We start from the raw sequence: 12,784 nt of genomic DNA on the forward strand, positions 1-12,784 counted from the left end.
CCTTTAACCCTTCTTTTTAAAAATTGTTTAAAGATAATGACTATCTAGAAAACACTTTGTTATACCATGGGAAAGATTGATGAATTTAAAGTTAAACTGAAGTATAAACTACTCTGACTATGATTGCTAAATTAGTTTGATTAGATTAATATACATTTTTTTAATTATTCACTGGTCAGATGTGCTTTTAGCACACTGAGAACATCAGCTTGTTATAAAGGGTTAATGCTATAACAAGCTGTCTGCATAAACACACACACACACACGAATAGACACACAGCATCATGCTGTCTCTCATTCACACACATACACAAACATAGACAGCACCAACAAATAAACAAACACACAAGCACAAGCACTTGCTTGCTCGCTCGGGAGTGATATTGTGAGACCGCCCACTCCTGTTCAAATTACACCAGAGTTATCGACCGCTGTCGCGCGGCATGTAATCCAGTCGGTTCCTGTGACAATGGACAGGTACAGTCGCGGGAATGCAGACCTATATCCAGAAGCATCGCTGTAACAGCCAAGAGGAAAAGAGAGGGGAGGAAAAGTCACGCCAGCAGCTGAGAGGAAAAGTCACGCCAGTAGTTGAAATGGGCCACAGTGAGAGAGAGAGAGAGAGAAATGTAGTTCACTTTCATTCCCTCAATCGCAGAGAAATAGGGGCTTCTGCTGTAAGTGTCAGTGTAACACACACACGTCATGAAATTGTGAACAGTTTCTGCGTTTTTTAAGTAGTTGGTGCCTGAACCGATACCGAATTGTGTGCGTCTGCATCGCAGTTGCCCGAAGAAACAATTAATTTTGACACCCCTAATATATATATATATATATATATATATATATTTGACACCCCTGATATATATATATATATATATATATATATATATATATATATATATATATATATATATATATATATATATATATATATATATATATATATACATATATATATACATATAAATATACATATATTCATATATATATATATATATATATATATATATATATATATATATATATATATATATATATATATATATGAATATATATATATATATATATATATATATATACATATATATATATACATATATATATACATATATATATACATATAAATATACATATATTCATATATATATATATATATATATATATATATATATATATATATATACATATATATATATATATATATATATATATATATATATATATACATATATATATACACATACATACATACATAAATGGTCTGAAACCGCGTGATCGGGCCCGATTTCTGATCACGTGAACGGATCTGCAGGTCCCTACTGGACAGTGTGGATGCAAATATATTTATTATAGTTATTGTGTTTGGTGTAAATCAGCTTTAAGACAACATACAGTGATTTGAAGCAGACATTGAAGCAATTTGAGTAAACAAATGCTGATTTGTCTTAATCCAGGAGAGAAGAAAATCTCGAAGAAGCCTCATCGTTTCTCCAGCTATCTTCCAGACTCTCAGGAACTTCTGGAAATCAAGAACAAGAAGAAGGTGAGCACACTCCAATCTGCATGTGTCTGCATTTTACATTTGTGAATATTAAAACCTCTTCAATGGAATAACATTGGTTTATTAATTATTTTTATTAATTGTACTCCAAAGCTTCTGATCACGGGTACAGAACAGTTCAATCAGAAGCCAAAGAAAGGCATTCAGACCCTGCAGGAGAAAGGCCTGCTCAGCAGCCCCATGGATAATAACGAAGTAGCCCAATGGCTGAGAGAAAACCCCCGTCTGGATAAGAAGATGATTGGAGAGTTCATCAGCGATCGCAGGAATACTGACCTGCTGGACAGTTTTGTCAAGTAAATCTTTTCTTTCTAACATGCGATTTAATGTAAGAATTAGGTTAGCTGAATATAACCAACTCAAACCATCATTTAAAGATAAAGTTACTTTGAAGAAAGAAGTCAATTGTATTGTGTAAAATAAATGAAGCCAATTTTAGGACTGTAAATTATTGTGTACACTCAAATGTATGCTGATGTAAATAAGAAGATTTCACTGTACAATTTAAAAAAAGCATCACAATAAAAAAATGAAATTTACAGTATTTATTTAAAAGCGACACTTCTTTTAAAAACCTAAATTTGCTTGTATTTTCATACCCAAAAGACTTTCATTCAACGTTGTAAAACACAAATCAAGATTGTTTGAATGAAACCTGAGCAATTTCTGTTAGTAGTGGAAGTTTTTTTCTAAATCATTTTGAGAGTTTAAAACTAGCTTGACGTCCTCTAAACACAATTATGTTATATAATGAACAGAATTTATTTATGTTTTTTTCCAGTCTTAGTGTCCTTGTCTCTTTTGACCAATTGTAGGCATTCCTTGCCAAAAAATATTCATCGCACTTTACAATAAGGCTTCGTTGGTTAACATGAACTGACATGAACTAATAAGAATGAATAAACCAGTAAATAAAGCATTTATTGACCATAGTTCAACTCTAGTCCAACAATATATAACTAATAATAAATGACTAGAATTAACAAAGATGAATAAAAGCTAATCTGTTGTTCATTGTTTAACTAAATTATAACAAATTATTAAAAAAATTAACAATATGTATGTTTTCTTACTTTTTCGTGAATTCAACAGTAAAAATGCAAACACATACAACGTTACACTCACTAAATGCAACTGATTCATATGCTTAAAAAATCTATATACATAAAGCATTTCTTAAGATGATTAGGCGTACACTAAATTTTAAAAAAGGAATCATGTTCCAGGATCAACATAGACTTTAATACAGGAGTGCATTGTATTAAGTAAGATCAACACACACACTCCGAAATATAGACCCAATCCCAATTCTACCCCTTAACCCCTCCCCTTACCTGTGAAGGGATTGGGGGTGTCCCAATTCTTTTAAGCTTGAAGGCGTAGGGCTAATAGGAAGCGCTAGATACCCCTTGAAAGGGAGATCAGGAGATCCACAAATTTGTATTTTTGTTATTATTACGAATTTTTACAACAAACAAGCATATGTTTTAGTACATTTATAACCGCGTTCGTGTTTTACCATAATCTTTTAAAAAAGCCAAAATAAAAACCTTATTAATCCATAATAATAACTCTTGTATAGTAGTCCCACAATATTTTATCACTCGATGACAATCGAATACCCTTTTAGAACACTCTAGCACCTGGGAATGACCTTTTTACAGTGTCTGCTAGTTAGCATGGAAAAAGTACAGTAGGGTATGCATTTACTTACGTTTCCACTGACAAACGTATCAAAATAGTGAACTATACTCTCTCTTGTTTTTTGGCACCCTTTTTAAAGAGTAACCAGCACAACAGTACGCCATTAAAAGGGTGAAGCTAGACTCTCTGCTGAACACTATTGGTTTACAGGGAATCATCAAAAGTGTGTGCAAAACATGAAGTGCCATTTTATATATACAACACAATAATAAAACAATGGCAGAGCAAAGCAATGAATCCTGCTCTAACAGATTTTGCTGTCATCTTGTGACAACTGTCTGGCATACTGATGCAACGGTTAACCGATTTTACTAATAACCGTGCTTTAATTCGCCATGGTTAATTAATCGTAAAAGCTGGTTAACACTGGTTTCTGCATGGAACAAAACTGCTGCAACTAAACAAAGTGATGTCAATTGTGCGCTAGTTTAAAGTTATGAGTGTACAACGAGGCTAATACCTACACACACAGGGCTATGGCTGAGGCTGTAAACTAAGGCTCATTCACATATCGTGTCTTTTGGGCAGGCAAGTTTGTTATTTCCAATGGAAGTGTGTGGGTTGTGCGCAGGGCCGGAGGGGGACTCCTTTTCAGCCCTGGAGTTTCAAGCATTAGACCGGCCCACCTCAGTTCACGACTGACTATATTAAAATAAGGTCATTTCCAATTCAGTTTCTAATGACACTATCACTTCTTTTTCAAGAAAACAGCTGCTTTAGAACTTTAAATGTTCAACAACCTTACAGTTTTATATGTCTTAACAATAAAAATGAAAAAAAATAAAAAATTACTCAGGTGTGGATCGAACACGTCGTAACGCAACGTGCTGACCACTGGACCACAATTACACTCGTGTGGCCGGAATGATAGTTACATCATCATTACCCTGCAGACTGCATTTTGCTCATGGGGCTGCGAGACAATAAATAAGAAGAGCGGAGCTGTGGCAAAACAATGAATAAAAAGAGTGAGGCTATGGTCAAATAAATAAATAAATAAATGAAAAAAAGTGCGACTGCTGAGAGTGCAGCTAAAAACACCGGCCCTCTCGGCCAAAAAACAGACTGGCCCACCAGGAACTCTCCCGGTCCTCCCGATTGGCCAATCTGGGCTTGCTTGCATGCAAATATTGGGAGTGAAGAATGCCCCGAGGGCACCGTGAGTCATGTGACAAGAACTGGACCAATCAGCTTCATACTTTGTATAGAATATACAGAAAAGAAAAAATACAAAATGAAAAATACCAAACAATTTTGTAAAATATTTGATCAAAAATCTCTTTCAGACAGAGGTTCAGCAGCCTTTGACTAAATTTGTTCTCTTAAAAAGGGAAAATACTTTTATAACTAATATGCAGCTTACATTTACATTAGAAAAATACAACTTTAAATTTTTTCTTATTTATTTATTTCATTTATTAATTCATTGTTTTGTCATTTATTTTAGGTATAAAATCATTAATTCTGTTTAAGTACCAAAAACTTTTTTCCACTTATTTTTAAGTCCAAAAATAATTTTTTTTTTTTTTTTTTTCTGCTCTAGTAATTGGTTGAGCCGCAATAAATAACCCTTATAAGTAGTTACTTACTGGCCCGATTGGGACAGTGCTGCCCTGTCAACATTGAATTTGTCTGTGACTATTTATCAGTTGCGTGCATTTTAAGTTTGTGCTTTTAAGTCTTTAAACACTACCTTCTCTGTGACGTCATAACCACCATATTGCTTTCCGGTTCCTGTTATCTGTATTGAGCAGTCTATATTTGTCCATAACCTGGTAACAACCAGCAAAGCGAAGAAAATGCAACATGGCGGCAGCATCAAATTCTAAGGCTAAAAAAAATATCTGTTTCTAATGTTTTGGAAGCAGACTTTTACGTGTGAACTATGCAAAAAAATAAAAAATTAAGTGATGTTTTGCACAGTTTTCCGTCAGTTTCACAATTCAGCCACCCGTTGTTAAATAATTTCAAACCGCAATAAAATACGTCCACATTTTCCATACTGCTCTTTTTGTTTGCATAACATTTTTATTTACAGTTTTTTAAGTATTGAAATTCTAGATTCACAGACTTTAATTTTCACACAATATTTAAAATATGTGGCTAAAAAAATAGCTATTAGCTTCCCTTTCTTTTTGTAGTGGGGCTATTGAACATTTTGGCAGGGCAAGTAAAAATCTGAACCACTGGCCCGATCGGACGAGTAGAAAAAATCCTTAGCGTTGAACCCTGATATATATGATTTTCTAAAGTAGTAGTGTTTTGAAATTGATGAATGCATAATAATCAGTATAACCATGAAACCGTGAGTATTCCTTAGACTTTAATCATACAACCAAACTCTATAATCATTGCATCCCTAATCTGGCATACACCATAGCTCAGTAGAAACAAGGCATTAGATTTGCTGGGTCTGTTAACTCAGTTGAGTTGACTGTCCTTTCAACATTCACCAACACAACCCTAGTTTAACACCTGAAATGAAATACTGTCCTTTAGCTTAGGATGTTCTTCTCACTGTAAATTACTAGCAGCCTCAAAGTGACTGTCATTTTGGAGTTTGAGATAATTATGCCTTAAGTGGTTTTAATGCCATCTCTGTCTCTTCCTCAGCACGTTCACCTTCCAGGGTCTGCGCATAGACGAGGCCCTCCGCTTGTATCTGGAGGCTTTCCGTCTTCCTGGCGAAGCGCCTGTCATTCATCGACTTTTGGAAACCTTCACTGACAACTGGCATGTAAGTCAGCTGCCACACGCATACACAAGCATGGGCTGGCAGGGACTGAAGTGAATATATATATATATACACACTCTGGAGCGGGAACACACACATATACTCTTTAAATAGGTAGTAGGTTCGCTGCAGTCACAGACACAAGCATTCTTACAGTTCTTCCATTACCACACTCCAAGGCAATCCTGGCCACCAACTGGCCCCATCATCAGGTAATTAGGGACAGTGGAATAGCTCTTGGGATCAAGGACAGGGTCATTAGTCACGCAGGTAATCGGGGAAGAGGAAAATGTTGCACCGGGAAGTGAGACACATCCATCCGCCCCGCAGAAAGCAGCTCAGGCGATCCGAGGACATATCCAACAGGCTCACTTATGTGCTTATTAAAAGCGGTGCTCTCTGAGTGACCTGGAAAGTATTCGTAGTAATTTCTTTTCTTAGTCGCCATTCTCGATCTCTACGAATGAGCTCATGTGATTATGCCACACAGACGCGCGGGTCGCGCCCTCCCCGATGGCAATGTATCGAAACTGGAAGGGATTCAGTTTCTGACATTTACACTTGCAGGAGATCCCTGAGGAATTACCGTGCCCTTTTATATTTTTCTTGTGGCGAATGATTTGAGTCTGTAAAGATAAGTGTACATATTAGGTGATTTGATCATGCTATTCTTGCACTCAGAGTCAGGTATATGGCCTTGTTCTTTTGTGTGCAGAAAGTGAACGGTAATCCCTTCCAGACAAATGACGCTGGCTTCGCCCTGGCTTACGCCGTGATCATGTTAAACACCGATCAGCACAACCATAACGTTCGAAAGCAGAACATCCCCATGACTTTGGAGGTGAGTGACGCATGTTCCTTCTACAGATGCAGAAAAAGATCACATGTTCAGAGCTACAGACGCAATCTCTGTGTCAGATCAGTTTCAGCTATATGACTTAACAGTATAAGATAAGTGTATTACGTGTTTTTCTTGTAAGTGTGTTATGAAACTAGATTGCCTAGATTTACCACACATAAAGATTACTGTTATGTAGCCATGCCTCACTTCTATGTGCTTTAAGCAGCTGGCCTCGGTTTTATAGAGCTGTGAGCTTACAGTATATGAAACAATCAGTCACAGCAGTCACACATAGACATTTTAATGAGTGTACATGTGTCATTTGAAGAAATACTTTATCAAGAAGAACTACAAAAACATCCTGTGAACCTCACCAAATCCAATTGATTTCACAACGGAAATAGAGAGAAAAGGCTTACATTTTGTGGTTTTGCTTTTTTGGGGAGGGGTTTGTGGTTTCATGGAAACCTTGTATAAAAATTCACATTTCATAACCATGATTACAGCCAATGAAGGAACAAGATAGATGGATGGATAGATATAAAAATGTATGGTTAGTACTGTTGTTGATGTTTAAAAATCTTTACAATAACCTTAAAAAAAGTGACTAAAATTACTTCCATTGTTGGCAAAGAATTTAAAAAAGGGTATACAGTAAGCAGAGATCAGAACCAGCTCCAAGTGGGTGGGACTTGAGCTCCAAGTGGGCTCAACACATTTCGTTTATTTAATGTCTTGTAAATGACACAGAGTCCACCCTGTTGTGTTTTATGAATTATATCCACACCTAAACCCAACCTCACAGTAACCTGTTGTGTTTTATTAACATCTATACCTACACAACCCCTAAACCCAACTACACAGTATCATATTGTGTTTTATTAACATATGCACCTATCCAACCCTTAAACCCAACTGCACAGTCACCTGTTGGGTTTTATTAACATCTACATCTACACATACCCAACCCCTAAACCCAACTACACAGTATCCTGTTGTGTTTTATTAACATCTACACCTACCTAACCCAACCTCTAAACCCAACCTCATTCACCTGTTGGGTTTTATTAACATCTACTCCTACTTAACCCCTAAACCCAACTACACAGTATCATGTTGTGTTTTTTTAACATCTGCACCGATCCAACCCTTAAACCCAACTACCCAGTCACCTGTTGGGTTTTATTAACATCTACACTTACCTCAACTTCTAAACCTAACTTCATTCACCTGTTGGGTTTTATTAATATCTACACCTAACTCAACCCTAACCCAGCCTCACAGTAACCTGTTGTGTTTTATTAATCTCTTCTACACCTACCCCAAGCCCTAAACCCAACTACACAGTATCCTGTTGTGTTTTATTAACATTTACACCTACCTCAACTTCTACACCCAACCTCATTCACCTGTTGGGTTTTATTAATATCTACACCTACCTCAACCCTAAACCCAGCCTCACAGTAACCTGTTGTGTTTTATTAACCTCTTCTACACCTACCCCAACCTTAAACCCAGCCTCACTGTAACCTGTTGTGTTTTATTAATCTCTTCTACACCTACCCCAACCTTAAACCCAGCCTCACTGTAACCTGTTGTGTTTTATTAACATTTACACCTACCTCAACTTCTAAACCCAACCTCATTCACCTGTTGGGTTTTATTAACATCTACACCTACCTCAACCCTAAACCCAGCGTCACAGTAAACTGTTGTGTTTTATCAACGTCTTCTACACCTACCTCAACCCTAACACAGCCTCACAGTAAACTGTTATGTTTTATTAATCTCTTCTACACCTACCCCAACCTTAAACCCAGCCTCACTGTAACCTGTTGTGTTTTATTAACATTCACACCTACCTCAACCTCTAAACCCAACCTCATTTACCTGTTGGGTTTTATTAACATCTACACCTACCTCAACCTCTAAACCCAGCGTCACAGTAAACTGTTGTGTTTTATTAATCTCTTCTACACCTACCCCAACCCTAACCCAGCCTCACAGTAACCTGTTGTGTTTTATTAATCTCTTCTACACCTACCCCAACCCTAACCCAGCCTCACAGTAACCTGTTGTGTTTTATTAATCTCTTCTACACCTTCCCCAAGCCCTAAACCCAACTACACAGTATCCTGTTGTGTTTTATTAACATTTACACCTACCTCAACTTCTACACCCAACCTCATTCACCTGTTGGGTTTTATTAACATCTACACCTACCTCAACCCTAACCCAGCCTCACAATAACCTGTTGTGTTTTATTAATCTCTTCTACACCTACCCCAACCTTAAACCCAGCCTCACTGTAACCTGTTGTGTTTTATTAACATTCACACCTACCTCAACCTCTAAACCCAACCTCATTTACCTGTTGGGTTTTATTAACATCTACACCTACCTCAACCTCTAAACCCAGCGTCACAGTAAACTGTTGGGTTTTATCAACGTCTTCTACACCTACCTCAACCCTAACCCAGCCTCACAGTAAACTGTTATGTTTTATTAAAATTCACACCTACGTCAACCCTAACCCAGCCTCACAGTAACCTGTTGTGTTTTATTAATCTCTTCTACACCTACCTCAACCCTAACCCAGCCTCACAGTAAACTGTTATGTTTTATTAACATTCACACCTACCTCAACCTCTAAACCCAGCCTCACAATAACCTGTTGTGTTTTATTAATCTCTTCTACACCTTCCCCAACCCTAAACCCAGCCTCACAGTAAACTGTTGTGTTTTATTAACATTCACACCTACCTCAACCTCTAAACCCAACCTCATTCACCTGTTGGGTTTTATTAACATCTACACCTACCTCAACCCTAAACCCAGCCTCACAGTAACCTGTTGTGTTTTATTAATCTCTTCTACACCTACCCCAACCTTAAACCCAGCCTCACTGTAACCTGTTGTGTTTTATTAATCTCTTCTACACCTACCCCAACCTTAAACCCAGCCTCACTGTAACCTGTTGTGTTTTATTAACATTTACACCTACCTCAACTTCTAAACCCAACCTCATTCACCTGTTGGGTTTTATTAACATCTACACCTACCTCAACCCTAAACCCAGCGTCACAGTAAACTGTTGTGTTTTATCAACGTCTTCTACACCTACCTCAACCCTAACACAGCCTCACAGTAAACTGTTATGTTTTATTAATCTCTTCTACACCTACCCCAACCTTAAACCCAGCCTCACTGTAACCTGTTGTGTTTTATTAACATTCACACCTACCTCAACCTCTAAACCCAACCTCATTTACCTGTTGGGTTTTATTAACATCTACACCTACCTCAACCTCTAAACCCAGCGTCACAGTAAACTGTTGTGTTTTATTAATCTCTTCTACACCTACCCCAACCCTAACCCAGCCTCACAGTAACCTGTTGTGTTTTATTAATCTCTTCTACACCTACCCCAACCCTAACCCAGCCTCACAGTAACCTGTTGTGTTTTATTAATCTCTTCTACACCTACCCCAACCCTAACCCAGCCTCACAGTAACCTGTTGTGTTTTATTAATCTCTTCTACACCTTCCCCAAGCCCTAAACCCAACTACACAGTATCCTGTTGTGTTTTATTAACATTTACACCTACCTCAACTTCTACACCCAACCTCATTCACCTGTTGGGTTTTATTAACATCTACACCTACCTCAACCCTAACCCAGCCTCACAATAACCTGTTGTGTTTTATTAATCTCTTCTACACCTACCCCAACCTTAAACCCAGCCTCACTGTAACCTGTTGTGTTTTATTAACATTCACACCTACCTCAACCTCTAAACCCAACCTCATTTACCTGTTGGGTTTTATTAACATCTACACCTACCTCAACCTCTAAACCCAGCGTCACAGTAAACTGTTGGGTTTTATCAACGTCTTCTACACCTACCTCAACCCTAACCCAGCCTCACAGTAAACTGTTATGTTTTATTAAAATTCACACCTACGTCAACCCTAACCCAGCCTCACAGTAACCTGTTGTGTTTTATTAATCTCTTCTACACCTACCTCAACCCTAACCCAGCCTCACAGTAAACTGTTATGTTTTATTAACATTCACACCTACCTCAACCTCTAAACCCAGCCTCACAATAACCTGTTGTGTTTTATTAATCTCTTCTACACCTTCCCCAACCCTAAACCCAGCCTCACAGTAAACTGTTGTGTTTTATTAACATTCACACCTACCTCAACCTCTAAACCCAACCTCATTCACCTGTTGGGTTTTATTAACATCTACACCTACCTCAACCCTAAACCCAGCCTCACAGTAACCTGTTGTGTTTTATCAAAAAACATTTTAGATTTACAGTTCTTTAAGGTATTCTAAACAAAAAAATGTATATCACAGTACTTACAGTACAAAAATACCAAATAGTACCTCTTTTTTGTTCATAATAGAAATACATTTCACATGACCACCAAATTAACATATTAAAATGATTTCTGAAGTGTCATTGTGAACAGGACTAATGGCTGCTAAAATCTACATTACAATGAAAGAAAAAAAAAGATTTTTAAATTAATAAAAATAGAATTGGTTACTTTCTATTTAATGATTAGATGTGTGTATTATACAGAGCTCATCACATAATGATTACACCCCTCGCAAATCTTTTACTTAGATTTATATATATATTTTATAGATGCTTCACAATATTATATTTGTGCATATACATTAGATTAATCAGCACTGAAGCCAAATCTAAAGCTAATCTAACAAGATTGTGATAACAATTCAAAAATTAGTAGCCCAAATTTATGTTAGGGTAAAATATTAAGTAAAAAAAAAAATGTATACACTCTTAGAAATAAGGGTACGCGAGCTGTCACTGGGGTGGTACCTTTTCGAAATGTACATATTTGTACTTATAGGGTTTTTTTTAATACCTCAAGGGTACATATAATGGCTCGTTTCCTCTGACTGGTACAGTACGGTTCGGTACTGGTCACCTTTATCAGGTTTGTGTTTCCACTAGCAAGGGTACCCTTTTGGTGGGCGTGGTGTATGACAAAGTTTCAGTCGACGTCATTCTCGCTCGAGAAAATGTCTACAATAAAGCTGCACAGGTCACTCACATATCATATGAAAAGCACTTCTCACAAAACAGACGCTTTACACACATAAATACTTCTGTATAAATGTTTATTACTAACATTTCTATGAACATGAGTTGATTATAACTGCAGATCAATGATCAAATAGCCTACTGTAACGTCTGCAATTATTTAAAAAAAATAAATAAATGAACATTTATGAACACATACAGACCCTTACAGTCCTAGATATGTTACCAACTACAGAATAAGTACACACAGCATACATTTTGTCCTTAATTAGGTTCAAAACAACACAAAGTATAGCCTACAGTCAGAGCAGACCTCTCATCTGCGTCTGTAATCTTCAGCAGCACATGAAGCCTCTGTTAGAGAGTCATTCCATCATTCCCAGTTCATATTAGTCCAAAAGGTGATGATAAAAATTAAAACAAGGCAGTTTGTTCACGTTTGCTGAAGAAATAACGTGCTGCTTGGCTTCCCCTTTTTTTCCGCGCTCCACTCTCGCGTTTGTCCTATTTCTTTCTGAATATGTCATTCTCGCGTTTGTCAGCTTCTCACATGATCGAGTTTCCAAAGCTTGTCAATAATCAAGCGCACGTTATTATCATCAGCTCAAGAAGTTTGTTATTTCAGATATAGACGCGCAGCGAGCGCAAGTAATCTCTCGTTATGTATTTCAAATATGGCGGGTCCTTAGTTTACATTCTGGCTTGTTGCGTAAGTGAATGACGTATCTCTGTAAACCAATAGCATTCAGCTGCGCGTCTAGCTCCGCCTTTTGGTACCCTTTCTTGTGTTTGGGACCCTTTTGAAAGGGTGCCGAAAAAGTGGTACGGTTTGGTTCGATACGCCTTTTGACAGT

General features: G+C 37.2%; 1 protein-coding gene across 8 annotated transcripts in view; it reads left to right on the plus strand.

Annotated features, from left to right (window-relative positions):
* Positions 1-12,784, plus strand: part of gbf1 (golgi brefeldin A resistant guanine nucleotide exchange factor 1) — a 214,020-nt gene that overhangs the window by 162,886 nt on the left and 38,350 nt on the right. For all 8 annotated transcript variants that reach the window (XR_012389123.1, XR_012389124.1, XR_012389125.1 and 5 more), the window contains 4 exons: positions 1,458-1,546; positions 1,658-1,860; positions 5,882-6,005; positions 6,718-6,843. Coding sequence is in view for 5 of the 8 variants with exons in the window: in XM_073920581.1 (XP_073776682.1) it covers positions 1,458-1,546; positions 1,658-1,860; positions 5,882-6,005; positions 6,718-6,843 (542 nt within the window). In the remaining 3 variants the exon portion in view is untranslated. The remainder of the gene's footprint in view (positions 1-1,457; positions 1,547-1,657; positions 1,861-5,881; positions 6,006-6,717; positions 6,844-12,784) is intronic.

The sequence above is a fragment of the Danio rerio genome, chromosome 13 (assembly GCF_049306965.1).
Source record: "Danio rerio strain Tuebingen ecotype United States chromosome 13, GRCz12tu, whole genome shotgun sequence".
Classification (NCBI taxonomy): Eukaryota; Metazoa; Chordata; class Actinopteri; order Cypriniformes; family Danionidae; genus Danio; species Danio rerio.